The sequence below is a fragment of the Oncorhynchus tshawytscha genome, linkage group LG13 (genome assembly GCF_018296145.1).
Source record: "Oncorhynchus tshawytscha isolate Ot180627B linkage group LG13, Otsh_v2.0, whole genome shotgun sequence".
In the NCBI taxonomy this organism is placed as follows: domain Eukaryota; kingdom Metazoa; phylum Chordata; class Actinopteri; order Salmoniformes; family Salmonidae; genus Oncorhynchus; species Oncorhynchus tshawytscha.
In genome coordinates, this window is record NC_056441.1 from 30,193,207 (window position 1) to 30,219,978 (window position 26,772).

The following is a 26,772-nucleotide window of genomic DNA, read 5'->3' on the forward strand; positions in this document are numbered from 1 at the left end:
CAGTGAAATCCTATTAAAAAAAATCCTAGTCCTATATCGACATAACCTGAAATGCCACTCGGCAAGGAAGAAGCCACTGCTCCAAAACCGCCATAAAAAAGCCAGTCTATAGTTTGCAACTGCACATGGGGACAAAGATCGTACTTTTTGGAGAAATGTCATCTGGTCTGATGAAACAAAAATAGAACTGTTTGGCCATAATGACCATCGTTATGCTTGGAGGAAAAAGGGGGAGCCGAAGCATACCATCCAACCGTGAAGCATTGGGATGTCAGCATCATGTTGTGGGGTACTTTGCTGCAGGAGGGACTGGTGCACTTCACAAAATAGATGGCACCATGAGGCAGGAAAATTATGTGAATATATTGAGGCAACATCTCAAGACATCAGTCAGGAAGATAAAACTTGGTCGCAAATCGGTCTACCAAATGGACAATAACCCAAGTGTACTGACAAAATGGCTTAAGGACAACAAAGTCAAGGGATTGGAGTGGCCATCACAAAGCCCTGACCTCAGTCCTATAGAAAAGTGTGTGCAAGCAAGGAGGTCTAGAAACCTGACTCAGTTACACCAGGTCTGTCAGGTGGAATGGGCCACAATTCACCCCTTATTGTGGGAAGCTTGTGGAAGGCTACCCGAAACGTTTGACCCAAGTTAAACAACGTAAAGGCAATGCTACCAAATACTAATTGAGTGTATGTAAACTTCTGACCCACTGGGAATGTGATGAAAGAAATAAAAGCTGAAATAAATCATTTTCTCTACTATTATTCTGACATGAAACATTCTTAAAATAACGTGGTGATCCTAACTGACCTAAAACAGGGAATTTTTACTAGGATTAAATGTCAGGAATTGTTTAAATGTATTTGGCTTAGGTGTATGTAAACTTCAGACTTCAACTGTTTGGGGTAGAAATGTCCTTGTTATTGAAAGAAAAGCAAATTGTTTGTCCATTACCATCAAATTGGTCAGAAATACAGTGTAGACATTGTTAATGTTGTAAATGACTATTGTAGCTGGAAATAGCAGATTTTGAATGGAATATCTAGATAGGCGTACAGAGGTCCATTATCAGCAACCATCACTCCTGTGTTCCAATGGCACATTGTGTTAGCTAATCCAAGTTTATCATTTTAAAAGGCAAATTGATCATACGAAAACCCTTTTGCATTCATGTTAGCACAGCTGAAAACTGTTGTTCTGATTAAAGAAACCATAAATCTGTCCTTCTTTAGACCAGTTGAGTATCTGAAGCATCAGCATATGTGGGTTCGATTACAGGCTCAAAATGGAACTTTCTTCTGAAACTCGTCAGGCTATTCTTGTTCTGAGAAATGAAGGCTATTCCATCCGAGAAATTGCCAAGAAACTGAAGATCTCGTACAACGCTGTGTACCACTCCCTTCACAGAACAGTGCAAACTGGCTATAACCAGAATAGAAAGAGGAGTGGGAGGCCCCGGTGCACAACTGAGCAAGAGGACAAGTACATTAGAGTGTCTAGTTTGAGAAACAGACGCCTCACAAGTCCTCAACTGACAGCTTCATTAAATAGTACCCGCAAAACACCAGTCTCAACATCAACAGTGAAGAAGCGACTCTGGGATGCTGGCCTTCTAGGCAGAGTTACTCTGTTCTGTGTCTGTGTTATTTTGCCCATCTTAATCTTTTCTTTCTATTGGCCAGTCTGAGATATGTCTTTTTCATTGCAACTCTGCCTAGAAGGGCAGCATCCTGGAGTCGCCTCTTCACAATTGACGTTGAGACTGGTGTTTTGCTTTGAACCTGTCTTTCAAAGTAAATTTGTAAAAATCGAAATAACGTCACAGATCTTCATTGTAAAGGGTTTAAACACTGTTTCCCATGCTTGTTCAATGAACAATAAACAATTAATGAACATGCACCTGTGGAACGGTCGTGAAGACACTAACAGCTTACAGATGGTAGGCAAATAAGGTCACAGTTATGAGAACTCAGGACACTAAAAGAGGCCTTTCTAGTGACTCTGAAAAACACCAAAAGAAAGATGCCCAGGGTCCCTGCTCATCTGCGTGAATGTGCCTTAGGCATGCTGCAAGGAGGCATTAGGACCGCAAATGTAGTCCGGGCAATAAATTGACATTTCTGTACTGTGAGACGCCTAAGACAGCACTACAGGGAGACAGGACGGGCAGCTGATCGTCCTCGCAGTGGCAGACCACATGTAACTACACCTGCACAGGATCGGTACATCCGAACATCACACCTGCGGGACAGGTACAGGATGGCAACAACAACTGCCCGAGTTACACCAGGAACGCAAAATCACTCCATCAGTGCTCAGACTGTCCGCAATAGGCTGAGAGAGGCTGGACTGAGGGCTTGTAGGCCTGTTGTAAGGCAGGTCCTCACCAGACATCACCGGCAAAAATGGCGCCTACGGCTACAAATGAACCGTCGCTGGAACAGACAGGACTGGCAAAAAGTGCTCTTCACTAACGAGTCGCGGTTTTGTCTCACCAGGGATGATGGTCGGATTCGCGTTTATCGTCGGAGGAATGAGCGTTACACCGAGGCCTGTACTCAGGAGCGGGATCGATTTGGAGGTGGAGGGTCCGTCATGGTCTGGGGCAGTGTGTCACAGCATCATCGGACTGAGCTTGTTGTCATTGCAGGCAATCTCAACTCTGTGCGTTACAGGGAAGACATCCTCCTCCCTCATGTGGTACCCTTCCTACAGGCTCATCCTGACATCACCCTCCAGCATGACAATGCCACCAGTCAAACTGCTCGTTCTGTACGTGATTTCCTGCAAGACAGGAATGTCAGTGTTCTGAAAAGCCCGGATATCAATCCAATTGAGCATGTCTGGGACCTGTTGAATCGGAAGGGTGAGGGCTAGGGCCATTCCCCCCAGAAATGTCCGAGAACATGCAGGTGCCTTGGTGGAAGAGTGGGGTAACATCTCACAGCAAGAACTGGCATATCTGGTGCAGTCAATGAGGAGGAGATGCACTGCAGTACTTAACGCAGCTGGTGGCCACACCAGATAATGACTGTTACTTTTGATTTTGACCCCCCCCTTTGTTCAGGGACACATTAATCCATTTCTGTTAGTCACATGTATGTGGAACTTGTTCAGTTTTTTTCTCAGCCAATATTACACATGTTAAGTTTTCTGAAAATAAACACAGTTGACAGTGATATGACGTTTATTTTTTTGCTGAGTTTATCAGGGGACCAAATGTTCAAAGGCCTGAAGCAACAACTTCAAATAATAGCCACGCTCTTAAAATAATATTGAATGGGTGGTTATGGTTTCATCCACTATATACCTGCAGCATCACCCTAGCAGTTACTAGTCAGTACCCAGTTGGCAAAATGTGTCATTTGATGTCATAATTGTTGTAAACTTCTATACTGGTGATCATAACCAGACAACGATTTATTTTCTCTTTATAACATCAAGACGTCTTTTGGAAAGACTTCTTATTTCGGTTATCTAGTCAGATACCAGATTATTGAACCAAATTACAACCAGATAAATACATGTATTGCTACATTGGCATTTACAAAACTTAAAGGTAACATACTGTACCACCTGACCATGAAGTCACAACATCATAATGCAAAATGTACACATTTCATCGACATAGAATAATACGACAATTAAAAGTGAAGAATTTGTGAACCAATTTGTGAACCACTAATAAAGTAGCCAGCCAGCATTAAATGACTTATTCCCTTCATCGGTAATTATATGAATACATATTGCAGTCCCACTGTGAAATCCACTCGAAAGTACTGTTGAATTAGAAAAAGTGTTAATAGGCACTTAATAGGCACTTACTATCGTGATCTTTTTGAGATGGTAAACATGTTTTTTATGAACCTGAACATGTGCTCTTTTATGACAGAATGTTAAAATTAGATTATATTATTTTTAAGTTACACATCTCAAAAAGGCACCGAATTGGTGCAACGACCCACCAACTAATGTACAGGTAACAGAGTATTTGATTTTTTTACCTTTATTTAACTAGGCAAGTCGGTTAAGAACAAATTCTTATTTTCAATGACGGCCTAGGAACAGTGGGTTAACTGTGGGTTAACTGCCTTGTATTAACAAATGTATCAACAAAGCCAATAGAAATATTCTTAGAGACACAATCATAGTTACTTAATTCTGTTCATGAAAATCATTAAATGATTGTTATCAATACGCATGTCTTCATCTCTGTACATGAGAATGGTATACATGCCAGCCATCAGGGAACGCAGCCCCCTTAGCTTGTTTCATGGTGCAGTTTGAATACAAATGTATTCAAATAATTTAACTATTCTATGCTTCCAGCATAGTAGTATAATGAAAAATACTTATAATATTTTGAAGCTGACAAATACCAATACGGTCAAAGTGTTGTTTGACATAGCGCATCACGTCAATGCATCACTTAAACAACAAAAGACTACAGTACTTAAACTGCAATGGGCACTTCTTATTTACCGTATTCAAGGTGTGACCTTGAATGCGTGCTACTGAGGGTTTATAATATACCATTTGATTTCACTGACACATAAAAAGGCACATAAAAAAAAGGCACAGAGAAGGAGTGCAAAAAAGAAGGGTAACCAACATTATGCTTTCATAGCGGTGTATTTAATTAGTCTCCAACAAATACAATGGCTTGGGAAATGCAAGGATGCATGTACCAAACCAGAGCTTGCAGACATCCAGAAAAATAAAAAACAATGTATTTGAATTGGTTCTATTGAACTGCAATACACTTACATTGTTTGCACTTTGCAATCCAATACACATCTTTTTCGGTATGGGTTCTACATACCTATCTCGGGGTCCTGACTTCTCCCCTCCACCGGCACACTGACTGTCCTTCGGAGCAGCTTGGTGCGCTCACTGCGCTGAGAGCCTGGGCGACGCTCATGCATCAGTAAAGGGTGAACCTAAGGTAAGAACAGGAGGTCAGATGGGTTTTCAGCCTGACCTTGACCTATCTCTTAAAGGGAATGCAGCCCTAAGAAGTTAAGACTGTGCCTTGGTCACTCCACGCCTGACCATCGCTCCTCCTAGCACTTCCCCTACATACTGTATAAATCACTTGTGTTGGGCACTATAGCCTCACTTTGTTTAGCTGTTGTCCTGTAAGAAGAAAGTGATGGCACAAGATCTTAAACTATGGATCATTTCATTTATGCTAAATGATCATATCAAACCAGAGCATATACTGTATAAGAAAAAGTTAGTTGTGTAACAACAGCTACACGTTTTTTTATTTGTATTTATTTATGTCAATTTCACAGGTGTAAATGTTTCAGAGTTAGCTTCATATGACTTGATATTTATGTATTTAACGTAATAAAGCAATAAACTGAAAACCTCCCCTACTGCAATCCAGACCGTTGAGAGTTGAGCGTCTCAAGGACCAGGGGCATTTTCCACCCACACTTAAAATAAAGGCTAGCACAACACATTCCCAATGTGGTTTACAGAGGTGAGAGGTCAAATTGCTTTTCAACACACAAAGCCTCACCCAGAAGCACTTTGTCTCTATGTGAAAAAAATAGTTAACAAAGTGAATAGGTTGGCATTAAAGCTACATTCAGGTATTTAATAAAACAATAAACTGCCACTTGCATTGGTATACAGCTATACAGAGGGATGGGGAAGGAAAATGTAACCACTCTCATATTATTAAACAGCACAGACTGACATCCACATTATCGTTTTACACATTTAGAAAATATACATTGATTGTTTATATTTTTGTTGCTTGTAAACAACGTATCCTTATTTGGATTATAATATAGAACGGATGTTGTACTAAGCTCATGATGCATTTAGAAGCTATATTCTTTAGGAATCAATTGGTAAATAAATATCCATTCATTTAAATTACCATTGTACAGATTTCCAAAGCCTAGACTATACCTTTAATGTTTTGTAGGGGGTGTGTTCTGGTGGCAGAGAAGTCAGGCACAGGAGAGCCAAAACTGATTTGCAATGGCGCAGTTTAATAAACAAAACCACAGTAAACAGAACCATAAATCAATGGGTAAACAAAACCCATTAAACACCAGTATAACGTGCACAAGCACTACAATAAACAATTCCGGACAAGGACATGGGGGGAACAGAGGGTTAAATACACAACATGTAATGATGGAATTGAAACCCGGTGTGTGGGAAGACAAGACAAAACAAATGGAAAATGAAAGGTGGATCGGCGATGGCTAAAAGACCGGTGACGTCGACCGCCGAACACCGCCCGAACAAGGAGAGGGACCGACTTCGGCGGAATGTTTGTATTGTATTTTTTTTTAAAGTGTTGTATTTAATGTTTTGTATTGTATTTCATCGTATTACTAACCATCAGTCTTGTGTCATTTCCAATTGTGAAATCGTGAGACCGGAGACAACTCAAGTCACTTTAACAACTATGTAAACTTCAGAGCTGGCAATATCTCTTCAAAATCAGGCTTGTTGACCTTGTCTCTGAAAATATGAATTGATCATATACTGTAGGTTACTGTGAACTCCAAAACCATCCCGCACATATTGTACTAAGTGTCATATCATTTGTGAGCCATTCTTATGTCCCCTATGCTCTCTGTAAATGCTAGCTTTGTTGATCCTCTTATTCGTTGAAATTGTAACATTTTCCCAAATATTGCATTAAATTAAAATATTCCATCCCACATATTTCATTGAGTTCATTTGACTATATATAGTTGTTTGACATACCACAGAGAGAAAAGTAGATGGCTCAGTACAACCTCAATGAACTTGGAGAGCTACTGTACATTATATTTAGTGGGTTCTGCTGTTAGCTGTGGCAAAGAGCCCTTGGCTAAGGGACAGTGAAAGGACAAGAATGTGTGGCCCGAAATAGCTTCTCCCACAGGTATTTCCCCAGACAGGTGACATGAGCCAGCACTGGTAACTGCATCACCAGAAAGTGCTGAAGTTTAGAGGGAGAGAAATTATATTCGCACTGTGATACTTTGCCATAGTAAATAGCAGAAAACACAAACAAATTGAGCTCAGGTAACGTTAGCGATGACAAATTGCCATCCCAATTGACTTAAGATCTACTAAGTTGAATGTAAGTTGAATAGCACTTTCCTTTATTCAGAAATACAGTACTGCACATATTTTTTTAAGTGCAGCGAGTAAAACACATATTGGGGATGTTTTGTATGACTATAATTAATAATGAACTATATTAAATGCTTGTACAGTATGTTCTCAGATCAATATATTAATGTAATCCCCTATCCCATCCAGATACACTAAAGGAAAAGGTTACATAAGTAGAGGAATTCCTCTCATTTTCATAGAAAACTCTAACCCTCAAACAATTCACATGAATCACCTGTGTATGATTACGATCATATCAGGTTCAATTTACAATTTTAAAAAGTGTCTCCCTGAGTAGGGGGTCTTTGCAAGAGTACCTGCCATATCAATTTAGAAGAGGAACGATTATTTTGGGATACCACATTGTAAAGTTGAATAATGTCTCCCCCCAATGGCTTGTTTTGGGACTTCATCTCTCACATCTGGGCTGCCCTGTTATTGATGGGCCCGTGATGTATTCCACAAATCTGCCCAGTTCTACTTTCCTACTCAGAACTAACAAAACACTGATAAATTGCATTGCATCATCAATGCATTAGCTTGTGCTAATTTCCAGCATCTGTCCGTATATGGGTTGTAAAATAGGCGTATTCAAGTGGGGGATTAAAAGAAAGAAAAAATACAACAAAATGGTATCATACAATAACATGCTTGCAGTTCTTTATACTAGCTATTCCTTAAATCTGCTCTTACCCACTTGATGAGACACCTCGTATTAACTAAATAATTCAATACTCCCACTTGGACCTAATGGAAACATACAGAACTTAAAAGAAACATAATTGAGCTAGGGATATAATGTGGATGTACCGCTCTATGGCTGCGTTTACACAGGCAGACAATTCTGATCTTTTTTTTACTCAAAGGCATTTTGATCGATCAGACCAGCTCTGCATGAGATCTGATGTGATAGGTGAAAAGATGAAAGACAATTAGTGCTGTAAAAAAAATCAGAATTGGGCTGCCCATACGACACCACATTCAATACAACCTGTATTAGCTGCCCACTGCGGTACCTAGTTTGTCGCCCCTGTCTCTCAATCGGAGACTGATAAAGACCTAGGTAGCCTGGTGTACGGACTCTCTACTAGCGTTATAAAGTTTAAACACATCACCTTTAATAGGGTTTGGCCCTGAAAGTTCAGTAACAGAAAAAAGTAGGACCTTGCCTGGATACTCAAATTATCTAAATGGTACCTTTATTGGTTAAGGACAACACTCCAATCCAAACAGGGTTTAGGTGTGTTAACCTAGTGCACCATACCCATATTCAGACCCTTTGACCTTTTCCAAATTTTGTTACGTTACAGCCTTATTCTAAAATTGATTAAATCATTTTTTCCCTCATCAATCTACACACAAATTCCCATAATGACAAAGCAAAAACAGGTTTTTACAAATGTTTGCAAATTTGTAAAAAAAAAAACTGATATCACATTTACGTAAGTATTCACTCTTTACTCAGTACTTTGTTGAATCACCTTTGGCAGTGATTACAGCCTCGAGTCTTCTTGGGTATGACGCTTCAAGCTTGGCATACATGTTGGGGAGTTTCTTCCATTCATCTCTGCAGATCCTCTCAAGCTCTGTCAGATTGCATGGGGAGCGTTGCTACACAGCTATTTTCAGGTCTCTCAAGTAGAGGTCGACTGATTATGATTTTTCAACCCCGATACCGATACCGATTATTGGAGGACCCAAAAAAGCAGATACCGATTAATCGGCCAATTTTTTTTTTACATGTATTTGTGATAATGACAATTACAACAATACTGAATGAACACTTATTTTAACTTAATATAATACATCAACAAAATCAATTTAGCCTCAAGTAAATAATGAAACATGTTCAATTTGGTTTAAATAATGCAAAAACAAAGTGTTGGAGAAGAGAGTAAAAGTGCAATATGTGCTATGTAAGAAAGCTAACGTTTCAGTTCCTTGCTCAGAACATGAGAACATATGAAAGCTGGTGGTTCCTTTTAACATGAGTCTTCAATATTCCCAGGTAAGACGTTTTAGGTTGTAGTTATTATAGGAATTATAGGACTATTTCCCTCTATACCATTTGTATTTCATTAACCTTTGACTATTAGATGTTCTTATATGCACTTTAGTATTGCCAGTGTAACAGTATAGCTTCCGTTCCTCTCCTCGCTCCTCCCTGGGCTCGAACCAGCTACACAACGACAACAGCCACCATCGAAGCAGCTTTACCCATGCAGAGCAAGGGGAAGAACTACTAGAAGGCTCAGAGCGAGTGACATTTGAAACGCTATTAGTGCGTGCTAACTAGCCAGCCATTTCACTTCGGTTACACCAGACTCATCTCAGGAGTTGATAGGCTTGAAGTCATAAACAGTGCAATGCTTGATGCACAACAAAGAGCTGCTGGAAAAATGCAAAGAAAGTGCTGTTTGAATGGATGTTAATGCGCCTGCTTCTGCCTACCACCGCTCAGTCAGATACTTAGATACTTGTATGCTCAGTCAGATTATATGCAACGCAGGACACGCTAGATAATATCTAGTAATATCATCAACCATGTGTAGTTAACTACTGATTATGATTGATTGTTTTTTATAAGATAAGTTTAATGCTAGCTAGCAACTTACCTTGATTTACTGCATTCGCGTAACAGGCAGTCTCCTTGTGGAGTGCAACGAGAGAGAGGCAGGTCGTTAATTGCGTTGGACTAGTTAGCTGTAAGGTTGCAAGATTGGATCCCCGAGCCAACAAGGTGAAAATCTTAACTGACTTGCCTAGTTAAATAAAGGTATAATTTATTTTATTTTTAATCGGGGCCCAAAAATACCGATTTCCGATAGTTATGAAAACTTGAAATCGGCCCTAATTAAATCAGCCATTCCGATTAATCGATCGACCTCTACTCTCAAGTGATGTTAGATCGGGTTCAAGTCCGGGCACTGGCTGGGCCACTCAAGGACATTCAGAGACTTGTCCCGAAGCCACTCCTGCGTTGTCTTGGCTGAGTGCTTTTTGTCATTGTCCTGTTGGAAGGTGAACCCCCATCTGAGGTCTGAGTGCTCTGGAGCAGGCTTTCATCAAGGATCTATCTGTACTATACTCTGTTCATCTTTCCCTCGATCCTGACTAGTCTCCCAGTCCCTGCAGCTGAAAAACATCCCCACAGCATGATGCTGCTACCACCACGCTTCACCGTAGGGATGGTGCCAGGTTTCCTCCAGATGTGATGCTTGGCATTCAGGCCAAAGTGTTCAATCTTGGTTTCATCAGAGCAGAGAATCTTGTTTCTCATGGTCTGAGAGTCCTTTAGGTGCCTTTTGGCAAACTCCAAGCGGGCTGTCATGACCCTCTTTCTGAGGAGTGGCTTCCGTCTGGCCACTCTACCACAAAGGCCTGATTGGTGGAGTGCTGCAGAGATGGTTGTCCTTCAGGAAAGTTCCTCCCATCTCCACAGAACAACTCTGGAGCCCTGTCAGAGTGACCATCGGGTTCTTGGTCACCTCCCTGACCAAGGCCCTTCTCCCCAAACTGCTCAGCCTGGCTGGGCGACCAGCTCTAGGAAGAGTCTTGGTGGTTCAAAACGTTGTCCATTTAAGATTGATGGAGGCCACTTTGTTCTTGGGGACCATCTAGGTACCCTTACCAGATCTGTGCCTCGACACAATCCTATCTCGGAGCTCTACAGACAATTCCTTCGACCTCATGGCTTGGTTTTTGCTCTGACATGCATTGTCAACTGTGGGACCTTATATAGACTGGTGCGTACCTTTCCAAATCATGTCCACACAGGTGAACTCCATTTCGAGTATCATAGAAAAGTATTTGAATACTTATGTGAATAAGATATTGTTTTAAATTTTTTATAAATTTGAAAATGTTTTGTGTATAGATTGATGAGGAAAAACATTTATTTAATCCATTTTAGAATAAGGCTGTAAAAATAACAAAGTGTGGAAATATTCAAGGGGTCTGAATACTTTCTGAATATACTGTACCTGTAGGTAAATAAATCAGTGATCAATGTGGACTCTCAACCCATCAGGTAGACTCAAGTCAATCAAATACATTCACTGACCAATTAAGGGCTAGGGAGAAATGAAAATCAGCAGGACTGTGGTTGTCTGCCATGTCCTGCATGTGCTTGTCTCCGGTGAACAAGATGGAGGTATTTATCCTACCTCCTCCTGGTCAAACATGTAGCGCTGACTCCCGGTTCTCATCGAGCGGCGTAGGTTCCAACCGGGGGAATCATAAGCCAGGCCATTGGAAGGGGTCTGGGGCCGCGAAGATAACGGGGAGGCACACCTTCCATCTTAGAATGAGATAAAAAGGAATTAGTGAATTAACTTTGTATAGAAAAAAAACAGCATAGCAGCTGGGATCAATAGCACAATTGACAATGACAGAAAAATAATACTTTGTTTTTTCTCCAGGAGGTAGCAGCAGAGCTTCCATTTTTTACTTGTTATAAATAGAGTTGGCAATCAGGTCTACTGATTGTCCTAAAAATAAAATAGACCTGTCCTCAATTCAGAAACTTCCATGAGATAGAAAGACAGTGGTGTCTTTTGACAAAAAAAGTAAGAGACCTAATATATATCTATGTGCTGCCTCATGATACAGAAACTTGCTCCTGACCATGTGGGCTGTTCTGGCTCGGACAAGGCTTACTTATAATATATACATTTTATACATCATAAGTTGCTTGTTTACTGGCAAGTTGCAGATACAAACAGCTAATCCTCTTTCACGATTCGTTATCTTTCTCAGTAGATGAAAACAAACTATTTAACACCACCTCGCATCCCTGCCCCATTTATTTTGGGGTATTATAATAAAGTAAGGAAGTAGTACACAAAGCCGCATTCTTCAAATACTACAGATAAATAATGTTACCCAAGAAGTCTATATGTACCACAGCAGTGTGCCCAAATCTAGGAGACAGAGATGCATAACAAAAACTACAACATTGACATTAATAAAACGGACATACTCTTGCGTATTGTATTTGGCAATATAGCAAACCTAATGATGTTGATGGAAAAGTATGTGACATTTCAATTCTGTGTTAATTCTCCATTGGTGCAATGACAATGATAAAAAATAGAGAACCATTTCTCTAATTTGCCCACTCATTGTGCTGGGAGGATAGCCAAGCAACACAATTATTATCCACCTACTTGGAGGTATGGTGATTTTCATACAAGAATGCAATACTGTATATACAATTTGACTGTGTGTCATATTTTGTGCACTGTTAAAGATGTACATCCAGAAATGGAGAAGGAGTGCACAGGAAGCTAAAATTCTGCTCTGGCGAGGTCACTTCCGTAACGCCCACTCCTTCACTCGCTCTCATTCACACACACCCCCAGCCCATCGCCATGGCAACTGAGAAAAGAATAGACTAAGGGACTGCTGGAGGGAAAGATGATCTGCAAAGGATAGAGCGAAAGATTCCAAGCAGGATGAAGAGAGAAATGGAAAGAGGAAAATGGGTTCGAGAGAGGATAGGGCTAGCGTTCCAAAGGAGAGGAAGAGAAGAGAACATCTGATAGAACTAACTACCTAAAGGGGAAATTGATGTTTGTGAACCATTGACAGTGGAAAAGGTGGAAGAGAGAGATAGTAGAAGGGGGAGGAACTAAAGGAAAGGAGGGCACAATGTTTTAAGTGAAGCCCACACTTTGTCTCCATGGCAACCCTGATACACGTGAACAAGTGACTAGTCTCCTCCCTCTCTCGTCCTCTATAGTCTTTAAATGTACAATATCACATGTCGTATGTAGGAGGCCCTGCAGATTCCAAAAGTAGAAAGTAGATATTCCACCACTGTAGTTGTGTGTGGGCTTGTGATAACCTTGACCACTACACACGGGAAACATTAGACTACTTCATAGTCACAATCATATTTTTCCTTATGGCTTACCCCTCCCCCCTCCCCCTCTTTTTACCCATCTGTCCCTATTTCCTTCCCTTTCCTCCACTTTACTCCCTGCATTTCACTCTCTCCCACTCTCTCAATTTTTCTAAACTAACATATGGAATTGTTTTCAGCTGGTCATACCAAGGATCACTTTGCTATTTGAGTTTGAATTTTAAGACCCATTAAGGTATCAAAAAATATATATTTAAAAATTATTTGATAAAACATTGAATTTGGCATTACTGCTATTAGCCAATAGAAACACAGTGAATAACAGATTCTAAAGAGGTTTGTTGTGAAGTATCTGTCCTATATCTGAGAAGTATAAGAAAGATTTGATTTTTTTATCATGTAATTATCCCATTATTTTAGGCACTGGACTATGTCCATATATACTTCCATTCATTTTTTAAAACTGGTACAGGGACCTTCAGACAAGGCTTGTGAGGCTTGTGCGCGTCCTTGAGCAAAACGGAGAATACCATCGTGTTTGTTAGTCTCATCTTTCAATGGAGTGGCCATGATAGTTTAGGCCAAACTGTTCGGACACTACAGATGTTTTCGTGAGAAGACTGATTTTCGGGAAGGCTCATGGTCTGATAAACACTGCTCTGGCTCTGCCACCTTTCACCGCAGCTGTGGAAGGGCGATATCGGCAGATGCAGTGGATTGATGGGGATTTTTTTATTATGTAAATTGTTTTATTATGTTGTGCAATGTTGTTACCGTAGCTAAGTTCACTGCGTGAATCAGGCCTTCGTGCTCGAATTGCAAATAAACCACAGCATTCTGCAGCAATACACCAGCACATCTGGTTTGCACTTAGTGGGACAATCATTTGTTTTTCAACAGGACAATGACACAACACACCTCCAGGCTATGTAAGGGCTATTTGACCAAGAAGAAGAGTGTTAGAGTGCTGCATCAGATGGCCTGGCCTCCACAATCACCTGACCTCAACTCAGTTGAGATGGTTTGGGATGAGTTTGACCGCAGAGTGAAGGAAAAGCAGCCAACAAGTGCTCAGCATATGTGGGAACTTCTTCAAGACTGTTGGAAAAGCATTCCAGTTGAAGCTGGTTGAGAGAACGCCAAGAATGTGCAAAGCTGTCATCAAGGCAAAGGGTGGCTACTTTGATGAATCTCAAATATATTTTGAGTTGTTTAACACTTTTTTGGTTACTATATGATTCCATATGTGTTATTTCATAGTATTGATGTCTTCACTATTATTCTACAATATAGAAAATAGTGAAAATAAAGAAAAAAATCCTTGAATGAGTAGGTGTGTCCAGATTTTTGACTGGTACTACACACACATATATATATACACATATATATATATATATATATATATACACATATATATATATATATACACACATATATACATACATATATATACATACATATATATACATACATATATATATATATATACACATATATATATATATATATATATATACACATATATATATATATATATATATATATACACATATATATATATATATATATATACATATATATATATATATATATATACACATATATATATACACATATACATATACATATACATATACATATACATATACATATACATATACATATATATATATATATATACACATATACATATACATATACATATACATATACATATATATATATATATTGAGACATTAAGTTATTCCATCTGATGATTGTTCTGCCACACCCCTATGTGATGATAAGGGGAGGTGAGTACGACCTGAAGGTTGGATTGACCCATTTCAGTACCATGTCGCTGTCCTTAAGTGCTCCCAAATGTCTAGGGAGTTTTAACCATTTCAGCACCACATCATTGTCCGCACTGCTCTCACAGACACACCCACACCTGTAAACAATTGATCTAATTCACATTAAGACCATGGTCACATCCATGCTAACGCTAACGGGGTATGAAGTAGAAATGCTCCATTGATGTCATCAATGGAAAATCGTGCCAAAACATATCAACTGACCAAGGCTTGAATTCTATCAAACCCGCCATAGCAATATGTATTCATGTGTTTGTTTACAAACTTCACCACTTCACCTCATGCACACACACACTTCTTATTCTGAACAATGATAGCATACCTGTGAGGTGAGTCTACCTGGTAATAGTTGTAGGTCTTTATATAGTAACCAAGACCAATGGCCAGGCCATATGAATCAGGTTTTATTGGGCAGCATTGGGAACCACAGCACTTGATTGTGTTCACTTAGTTGTTAATGAGTTGAGGGAGTTTAAATCAAAAGGTTATCTGCAGCTAAGTATAGACTTTTGTCAATACATTAGCCTGAAAAGACCTACGTAAATCTGATTACATCCATTGCTCTACTACATGACTGCTAGGGTGGAACAGACTGGGACAGAGTAATTTTTAAAAGTAGCGATCTGACATACTCACAAAAGGTTATAAGAAAGTGGCCAGATTAGCAACAGGAAAGAGCTTGTGTAAAACAATACAAGGCCAAGACAAAAGCCATTGCACACAATGGACTACTATGGAATATATTTGATTTAACCTTTATTAAACCGGAATGTTCCATTGATGTTCGAATACTTCTTTCCAAAGAAAGGGAGGCATATTTGATCCATTTAAAACAAACTACAGTGCTGCATAAAAACATAAATATCAAGAAATACCCACCATCATTGTAAAACATGAAGGCTTTGTCATCCAGACCTGAAAGGGTAGCTTTAGCCTTGAACTCCTCTATCTGGATAAAGTACTCTAAATTGAAAAAATTCTGGAGATTATTCCAAGACCAAGAAAACCAGAAAACTACATTTTTAAACTTTTGCATTTACAATCAACTCCAGCCGAGTACATTTCTCTTTCAGTTGTAGTCCTTTGAGTTATAAGGGTGTAAAGCTATATTTAAATATTTCTTCATTTGTAACATTATAGTGGTTTGCAATGTAATATCCAATCTCTATTGGAATCCAACTTGCAGGAAGTCATCCAGCACTTTTACATTTCCCCAAATTTGCATTTAGCATACCTGTCATTGTAGGGAAGAAAATACAGTATTTGGAGACTACCTACACACCATGTAAATTTCATAGTTTTGATGTCTTAACTATAATTATACAATATAGAAAATAGTTTTAAACAATAAAGAAAAAACATTGAATTGAGTAGGTGTGTCCAAACTTTTGACCTGTACTGTATGTGTGAGGGGCATCAAGTCTCAACATGCCATGATACAAAGTGTCCGACAGGTGCAGTGCCAACTGATGCACGCATATAGATTAAATCCCTAAAATCAGTTGTTGCAAACACTAGTCTTTTCTGTGGTCAAAAACTTTGCCTTCAAAAACAAGTAGGATATAGGCTATGGAGAGCCACGGTCGGGTTCTCTTGGGTATATCAACTGTAGTTACATAGACCAGAGACCTGTGAAAGTCGAACAGGAACCAACCTGGACTGGAGGGACACGTTTGAATTTTGGACCCAGACCAGTTTGGATCCCCAGTAGGGTCAGTATACAGGTTCTGAGGGACCTGTGAAGACCTTTACTGCATACTGTTTGTATGCGGGATGAATGACTGTGTGAGCTTTGGTGGAAACTATCACCCTCAGCACTTAAAGAGATCGCAAATATTGTGGATACATTAGAACTGGCTAATTTGGGTAGCTGCCTTGAAGAAATTTAAAATATTATTTTGATTTGTTTAACACTGTTTTTGGTTACTACATGATTCCATATGTGTTATTTCATAGTTTTGATGTCTTCACTATTATTCTTCTATGTAGAAAATAGTAAATAATTTAGAAAAACCCTTGAATGAGTAGGTGTGTGCAAACTTTCGACTGGTACTGTATATGTAACAAAAAAGCTGAAAAACGAAAAATAATTGCTATTTTTGACATCGGAAGAGGGTGCATTAATAAAAGGACATGTTATAAAAATAATTAAAAACAACTACAGGTGACATTATAGTCTTATGGTCCAGAGTAAACTATCACTCCAACACTAAACATGTCAAAATGGGTTGGTAGTGTACGAATGTAAAGATGTTTTTATATAGTTTAACATAGTTATTTTTTACAGATATAAACCTCCGCAAACTGAAAATGTAAATAAAGCCCTTTAGAAAGTATTCACAACACTTGACTTTTGACACATTTTGTTGTGTTACAGCCTGAATTTTAAAAACGTGCATTACTGGCCTACACACAATACCCCATAATGTCAAAGTGGAATTATGTTGTTAGAAATGTTTACAAATGAATTAAAAAAGAACATCTGAAATGTCTTCAGTCATTGAAACCCTTTGTTATGGCAAGCCTAAATTAGTTCATGTCACACCCTGACCATAGTTTACTTTGTATATTTCTATGTTTTGGTTGGTCAGGGTGTGAGCTGAGTGGGCATTCTATGTTTCATGTCTAGTTTGTCTATTTCTATGTCTGGCCTGATATGGTTCTCAATCAGAGCCAGGTGTTAGTCATTGTCTCTGATTGGGAACCATATTTAGGTAGCCTGGGTTTCACTGTGTGTTTGTGGGTGATTGTTCCTGTCTCTGTGTTTTCACCAGATAGGGCTGTTTCGATTTTTGTTTACGTTTCCACGTTTGTTGTTTTTTTTTTGTAGTTTTTGTATTGATTCGTGTTTTACGTTTGTTGATTAAACATGGATCGCAATCTACACGCCGCATTTTAGTCCGACTCTCCTTCACCAAAAGAGAACCGTTACAGTTCAGGAGTAAAAATCGCTTAACAAGTCACATAATAAGTTGCATGGACTCAATCTATGTGCAATAATAGTGTTTCACATTATTTTTGAATAACTACCTCATCTCTGTACCCCATAATTACAATTATCTGTAAGGTCCCCCATTCGAGCAGTGGATTTCAAACACAGATTATAGGGAGGTATTTTAATGCCTTGTAAAAAAGGGCACATATTTTGTAGATGGTGTATCAATACTAGAGGTCGACCGATTATGATTTTTCAACGCCGATACCGATTATTGGGGGGCCAAAAAGGCCGATACCGATTAAATCGGCCGATTTGTAAAAATGTATTTGTAATAATGACAATTACAACAATACTGAATGAACACTTATTTTAACTTAATATAATACATCAATAAAATCAATTTAGCATCAAGTAAATAATGAAACATGTTCAATTTGGTTTAAATAATGCAAAAACAAAGTGTTGGAGAAGAAAGTAAAAGTGCAATATGTGCTATGTAAGAAAGCTAACGTTTCAGTTCCTTGCTCAGAACATGAGAACATATGAAAGCTGGTGTTTCCTTTTAACATGAGTCTTCAATATTCCCAGGTAAGAAGTTTTAGGTTGTAGTTATTATAGGAATTATAGGACTATTTCCCTCTATACCATTTGTATTTCATTAACCTTTGACTATTGGATGTTTTTATAGGTGTAACAGTGTAACAGTATAGCTTCCGTCCCTCTCCTCGCTCCTCCCTGGGCTCGAACCAGCAACACAACAGCCACCATCGAAGCAGCATTACCCATGCAGAGCAAGGGGAACAACTACTGGAAGGCTCAGAGCGAGTGACGTTTGAAATGCTATTAGCGCGCGCTAACTAGCCAACCATTTCACTTCAGTTACACCAGCCTCATGTCAGGAGTTGATAGGCTTGAAGTCATAAACAGCGCAATGCTTGACGCGCAACGAAGAGCTGCTGGCAAAACGCAAAGAAAGTGCTGTTTGAATGAATATTTACGCACCTGCTTCTGCCTACCACCGTCAGATACTTAGATACTTGTAAACTTGTATGCTCAGTCAGATTATATGCAACGCAGGACATGCTAGATAATATCTAGTAATATCATCAACCATGTGTAGTTAACTAACTCCAAATGAGCTTCAATGCCATACAACACTCCAACTGCTCTTAAACGCTAGTAAAACCAAATGCATGCTTTTCAACCGTTCGCTGCCTGCACCCGCACGCCCGACTAGCATCACCACCCTGGATGGTTCCGACCTAGAATATGTGGACATCTATAAGTACCTAGGTGTCTGGCTGACTATCCTACCGATCCTCGACTTTGGCGATGTAATCTACAAAATAGCTTCCAATACTCTACTCAGCAAACTGGATGCAGTTTATCACAGTGCCATCCGTTTTGTTACTAAAGCACATTATACCACCCACCACAGCGACCTGTATGCTCTGGTCGGCTGGCCCTCGTTACATATTCGTCGCCAGACCCACTGGCTCCAGGTCATCTACAAGTCCATGCTAGGTAAAGCTCCGCCTTATCTCAGTTCACTGGTCACGATGGCAACACCCACCCATAGCACACGCTCCAGCAGGTGTATCTGACTGATCATCCCTAAAGCCAACACCTAATTTGGCCGCCTTTCCTTTCAGGTCTCTGCTGCCTGTGACTGGAACGAATTGCAAAAATCGCTGAAGTTGGAGACTTTTATCTCCCTCACCAACTTCAAACATCTGCTATCTGAGCAGCTAACCGATCGCTGCAGCTGTACATAGTCCATTGGTAAATAGCCCACCCAATTTACCTACCTCATCCCCATACTGTTTTTATTTATTTACTTTTCTGCTCTTTTGCACACCAATATCTCTACCTGTACATGACCATCTGATCATTTATCCCTCCAGTGTTAATCTGCAAAATTGTAATTATTCGCCTACCTCCTCATGCATTTTGCACACAATATATATATATATAGACTCTTTTTTTCAATAACTGTGTTATAGACTTGTTTATTGTTTACTCCATGTGTAACTCTGTGTTGTTGTCTGTTCACACTGCTATGCTTTATCTTGGCCATGTCGCAGTTGTAAATGAGAACTTGTTCTCAACTAGACTACCTGGTTAAATAAAGATGGGCTACACATACAGAGAGGCGCTGTTTGTTCGCTTGGATGCTTTTGCCGGTGAGATACATTCAACCTCTTGCAAATTGAAGGACATTTATGAAACACCGATAGACAAAAGATAGATTATTTTGTATGTTTTATTCATTTTATTCTTGGTCATTCTTGGGAGGGAAGCCTGGCTTCCCTTGGCATCCATGAATACATGCACCTGCAAGTGGCCAATGGTGTCACACCCTGATCGGTTTCACCTGTCTTTGTACTTGTCTCCATCCCCTTCCAGGTGTCGCACATCTTCCCCATTATCCCCTGAGCATTTATACCTGTGTTCTCTGTTTGCCTGTTGCCAGTTCGTCTTCTCAGGTCTTACCAGCGTACTTTCCTAGTTCCACAAAAGTGTTTGTTTCCTAGTTTTCCCAGTTCTTTCCATTCTGCCTGCCCTGACCCAGAGCCTGCCTGCCATCATGTATCTGCCTGACTGACCTGATTATGAACCTCTGCCTGTCCTCGACCTGCCTTTTGTCCCATGTTATAATAAATAATTGAGAACTGTACTATCCACCTCCTGTGTCTGCATCTGTGTCATATCCTGAGTCGTGATAAATGGTGACTTTAAAATACACTGCTCAAAAAAATAAAGGAAACACTTAAACAACACAATGTAACTCCAAGTCAATCACACTTCTGTGAAATCAAACTGTCCACTTAGGAAGCAACACTGATTGACAATACATTTCACATGCTGTTGTGCAAATGGAATAGACAACAGGTGGAAATTATAGGCAATTAGCAAGACACCCCCAATAAAGGAGTGGTTCTGCAGGTGATAACCACAGACCACTTCTCAGTTCCTATGCTTCCTGGCTGATGTTTTGGTCACTTTTGAATGCTGGCTGTAATCTCACTCTAGTGGTAGCATGAGACGGAGTCTACAACCCACACAAGTCATATTAGGTATTTGGAAAATGTATATTTTTACAGTATAAATTACCTTTGGGCTTAATTCAGTAATGTACAGAAATATAACTCTTTAGACTGGAATCAAATGTAAGGCATATAACTCAGAATAAACCCAAATAGTATGGTGCAATACAATTCAGAAACAAAACCAATTAGTATGGCATCATGCAAGAGAAAAGGCTTCAATCAGAAACAAAACCAATCAGTATTTTATCATGCACGAGAACTAGAATTCATTAACTCATAGTTAACTCAGTAATCCAACATCAGAAAAAATATAAACATTCAATAAAGTATAACCTGGTTGCAACCTTTAAAAACCTGGAGTACCCCTCATTATTATTCAGAGCTCTGAAATGTAACAATTATCTTACTACGTTGCAGTGCTTCGTCCCTCAACGGGACTAGATGAACAAGAGCAAGTGCAGTCCTTGTGCTTCTCTGTGTCTGTGTGTGGGTGTGTGTGAGTTCTGGGAGCAGGAGTAAAAAATGCATCAAGAGCGGTCCGTATTCAGTGCAGTGATAGGAAACAGAGGGCAAGCCAGATGACGTTTCGTCACGAGACCAAAACTACTCTGACACACAATACAACTGTCTCAATAGCTACTCTGAACACACAGTAACTCTAGAATTGCTGGTATAGATGTCGTTATCTGGTCTCGTCACTTGATGATCAACTCTTCTTAGCCACACTACACACATATTATTTACAGTCCAGCAAACGGTCACAGCTGTCCGCCATTTACTGGGGATGAAAGTCTTCTCAGAAACACACAGTTACCTGCTCCAACTTCAAAACCAGACCAGTCCCCTCAGGCCCTCAGGCTTGCTATTGGTGGAAACGGAATTAACTCATGCTCTGCCCAATTTAACTGCCCCGTTTGTGCCATCTTCCCTGGCATTAATTGGTAGTAGTAGAGGGCATGGGCTACACTAATGTTAGCCAGCTAGTTACCCTTTCTAGGGCAGGCGTTCCGCTAGCGGAACCCCTCGACAACCTTCCGCTGAAAAGGCAGCGCGCGAAATTCAAAAATATTTCTTTGAAATATGTAACTTTCACACATTAACAAGTCCAATACAGCAAATGAAAGATGAACATCTTGTTATTCTACCCATCGTGTCCGATTTCAAAAATGCTTTACAGCGAAAGCACAACATATGATTATGTTAGGTCATAGCCAAGTCAAAAAAACACAGCCATTTTTCCAGCCAAAGATAGGAGTCACAAAAAGCAGAAATATAGATCAAATGAATCACTAACCTTTGATGATCTTCATCAGATGACACTCATAGGACATCATGTTACACAATACATGTATGTTTTGTTCGAAAATGTGCATATTTATATCCAAAAATCTCAGTTTACATTGCGCGTTACGTGCAGTAATGTTTTGATTCCAAAACATCTGGTGATTTTGCAGAAATACTCATAATAAACATTGATAAAAGATACAAGTGTTATTCTCAGAATTAAAGATAGACTTCTCCTTAATGCAACCACAGTGTCAGATTTCAAAAAAACTTTAGGAAAAAGCATAATCTGAGAACGGCGCTCAGAGCCCAATCCAGCCAAAGAAATATTCACCATGTTGGAGTCAACAGAAGTTAGAAATAACAAAAAATAAATATAAATATTCACTTACCTCTGATGATCTTCATCAGAAGGCACTCGCAGGGATCCCAGTTTGACAATACATGACTGATTTGTTCCATAAAGTTCCAAAAAGTCCATCATTTATGTCCAAATAGCCACTTGTTGTTAGCGTGTTCAGCCCAGTAATCCATCTTCATGAGGCACAAGACCTTCGTCCAGACAAAAACTCAAAAAGTTCCATAACAGGTTGTAGAAACAAGTCAAACGATGTATGGAATCAATCTTTAGGATGTTAACATAAAAAAATTAATAATGTTCCAACCGGAGAATTCCTATGTCTGAAGAAAAGCAATGTAATGAGAGCTAACTCTGTCGGGAGCGCGCGTCACGAGCCTGAAACACTCTGCCAGACTACTGACTCATTCAGCTCCCATTCCCCCCTCCTTTATAGCAGAAGCCTGAAACAAGTTTCTAAAGACGGTAGACATCTGGTGGAAGCCGTAGGAAGTGCAACTTGACTCCATAAACACTGTATTCGGTAGGCCAAGCTTTGAAATACTACAAACCTAAGATTTCCCACTTCCTGGTTGGATTTTCTCAGGTTTTCGCCTGCCATATGAGTTCTGTTATACTCACAGACATCATTCAAACAGTTGTAGAAACTTAAGAGGGTTTGCTATCCAATAATACTAATAATATACATATATTAGCATCTGGGACAGAGTAGGAGGCAGTTCACTCTGGGCACGTTATTCATCCAAAGTGAAAATGCTGCCACCTAAACCAAAAAGGTTAAACATGTAGCTATGCGCTGTATTAATTTTTTGTGTCATCTTGCTAGCTAGTTATATAGATGTGGCTATTTGGCTAATATCAACAAGGGATTGCTAGAACTATAGCAACATCAGCGGAGCTAGTTAGCTAGCTAGCATTGACTAGACCATAAAGCAACATGTCTTTTTTTTGTATCAGTAATGATAATTAACTAACTTATTTTGTTTTTTTTACACAATTATGTATTTACAACACATACCACATATCACTCTCAATCAACAACAAAACACACCACATGGGGCTAGGGTAACCACATGTCCCAGTTTGTGTGGGACAGTCCCACGCATTTTGTCCCTTTGTTCCCTCAACCAAACAATCATGTCTCACATTTGATCAACAAAATCAAACACCACTAATTTAGAAAAAAGTTGATTTGTCTCATATTTGAGTTCGACATTCCAACCTGTCTCTTGGAGTTATGTTGGCTTTATGACAAGATACTGTATATAGCTTAAGGATGTGGTACTGGTGATGCTAAACACTTCTTTCTCAGATGGTTGTTGAAATTTGAAATTCTGTGCAGCGCAAGATGAGTGGTTGGCCAATGTCATAGGCCTATTGTCAACTAATCACGTTTCTCAAATCCTTTTGGGTTAAATTCCAGTTAAACTTCAACAGGACAGTTAGGACTAACTACTTACAAAAAACGTGCTTTGGATGAAGACCTACAGAAGTAGGCATAAGTAAATAGCCGTATTAGACAAAGAAATAAGGTAATTCTTTTTTACATTTTTTACTCTGTTTATTAAGTTTTACACACACACACAGACAAGACAAAGCAATATAAATAATATACTCAACTAGAAAAAAAATACAAATAATAATACAAAAAAAAAAATAGCTTTAAAGATACCATACTTTAGACAAGTTAAACATACCAGGCAGAAGGCTACAGAGGTTAAAGGGCAATCTATAGTACAGGGACAGAGCAAACACCTCACCATTGTTCCTGTAAACAGTCAAGGGATAAGGGTGGAGAAATGCAACCACTCACAGAGAGTCATGGCCACAGACCGACCATCCACTGGACAGATTTTTTTTTACAATGCTTTAAAATAAAAAAATAAAATGATTATTCATGTAGGCGTGAACAAAATGTAAAATTAACTGGGAAAAACAAGCTCACACTTCAATCTCTGCCCGAGCAAGATGAACAAGGCATCTGCGGATCACAATCAATAAGCACATGGACCTTAATGCTCCCCCCCCAGCAAAAACACAGACCCTTAAGTCACAGACTTATTTTAGTATTAATTGGAATGCCATCAGAGGATGGACTGTTTAAAGTAAGACCGGAATGGAGCCCAAGCCTCATCAAACACTTTGGGGTTCCCACGTGACTTGAATTGAATTTTTTCTAGTTTCAGAGAGCACAACACATCCCTCACCCAATATTTATAAGATGGGGGAGCTGCCATCTTCCAGTTCTGTAGTATTAGCCGTTTAGCTAAAAGAGTTGTATAAGCAACAGCGTCCGACTGGATTCTTGATAGGGGGGTACCCATGGGCAGTACTCCAAAAAGGGCTGTAAGGGGAGACGGATCTATAACGGTGTCATATATATCAGAGAAACATTTAAATATTAATTCCCAGAAACCTGACAGTTTATGACAGCCCCAAAACATATGCAACAGTGTGGCTGGTTCCACTTTACATCTGACACAGGTAGGATCAAAATCAGAGAATATTCTTCCAAGTTTGGCCCCCGACCAGTGGATACGGTGAACCACCTTGAATTGAATGAGGCTGTGTCTAGTGCTAAAAGAGGACGAGTGCACCCTGTGCAGCACAGATTCCCAGGCATCTTCCCCAAGTTCCTTCCCCAAATGCTTTTCCCATCGAGTCTTTAAAGGCACCAAAGAAGGGTTCTGTAAGTCATGAATGATTGCATATACATCTGTAATTGCGCCTCTAGGAAGCTTGTTCAGCTCCAAGATGCTCTCTATAGCTGTATTCGCAGGCCTATTGGGAAATCCAGGTGTGTTAGCCCTGACAAAGTTTCTAGTCTGGAGATAGCGGAAAAAGTGGGATTGGGGGAGATTGAACTTTTCCTGCAGCTGAGAAAAAGAGGCAAATGTATCATCAAAGAATAATTGGGCTAGCGAGGAGAGGCCTAGTGAGTGCCAAATGCCAAAAGCCCCATCATTCAAAGATGGAGGAAATAAAATGTTCTGATTGATTGGGCCTGATAGAGAATACCTCGGAGGCTAAACGGAACTGATTCCAAATTTTAAGAGACTGCTTTACAATTGGGTTGACACACCTTTTGCCTAGGGACACTGGGAGAGACGAGCACAGCACAGAGGAAAGTGCTGCAGGTTTACACGATTCAGACTCCATCTGGACCCAGAGTGGTCTAGGGCCAATAGGATCAGTCTGCAGCCAGTACAGAACGGCTCTGAAATTTGCAGTCCAGTAGTATGTCTGAAAATTTGGTAGAGCTAAACCCCCCAATGACCTAGGCTTCTGTAAATGTTTTCTACCAATCTGTGATACCTTGCCATCCCAAATAAAGTGCATGAATGTTTGATCCAGTGAAATTAAAAAAGGTTTTGGAATAAAAATGGGTAAACATTGAAATAAATATAAAAATTTGGGCAACACAATTCATTTTAATGACATTAATCCTTCCGATAAGAGAAAGGGGTAGCGAATTCCAAAAAGTAAAAGATTGTTTCAATCTGTCTGCTAGAGCAACAAAGTTTTCCTGAAACAAATTTGAATATTTCCTTGTCACTTTTACTCCCAAGTAAGTGAATTGATCCCGGACAATCCTAAACTGAGAACTTGTAAAAGAGCACTTTAAAGCAGCCTTGTTTACCGGAAAAAGCTCACTCTTGCCTAGATTCAGCTTGTACCCTGAGATTGATCCAAACTTAAGAACAGATAGGGCACGTGGCAATGAGGTATCGGGGTTGGAGATAAACAAAAGGAGATCGTCAGCATATAGCGAGACTTTCTGCTCCCAGCCCGCCCTGATTATGCCTTGAATGGCATCATTAGAGCGTAGTGCAATGGCGAGAGGCTCGATTGCCAAAGCAAACAACAAGGGGGAGAGTGGGCAACCCTGTCTGTATCCGCGGTGCAAGGGAAAATAGTCAGAGGACAAGTTATTAGTCCGTACCGAAGCCATGGGGGAAAAATAAAGAATCTTTATCCACGCAATGAATTTGGGGCCAAAGCCAAATCTATAAAGGGCAGCTGTTAGGTAATCCCACTCAACGCGGTCAAACACTTTTTCGGCATCAAGTGAGACCACCACCTCCGGGTCCTCCGACGCTGGGGAGTACAGTATATTCATAAGGCGCCTAATATTGAAAAATAAATGCCTATTTCTCACAAAGCCAGTCTGGTCAGAGTGTATTACTTGGTGCAGCAAGCCTTCCATACGGATGGCTAAAAGCTTAGCTAGGATTTTGTAATCACAGTTTAAAAGCGAGATTGAGCGATAGGATCCACATTC

General features: G+C 39.8%; 1 protein-coding gene across 3 annotated transcripts in view; it reads right to left on the reverse strand.

The window, feature by feature from the left end:
* Positions 1-26,772, reverse strand: part of syngap1a (synaptic Ras GTPase activating protein 1a) — a 105,570-nt gene that overhangs the window by 69,715 nt on the left and 9,083 nt on the right. For all 3 annotated transcript variants that reach the window (XM_024441419.2, XM_024441421.2, XM_024441420.2), the window contains exons 2-3: positions 11,308-11,441; positions 4,830-4,947 (exon numbers count right to left, since the gene is read on the reverse strand). In XM_024441419.2, coding sequence (XP_024297187.1) covers positions 4,830-4,947; positions 11,308-11,441 — 252 coding nt within the window. The remainder of the gene's footprint in view (positions 1-4,829; positions 4,948-11,307; positions 11,442-26,772) is intronic.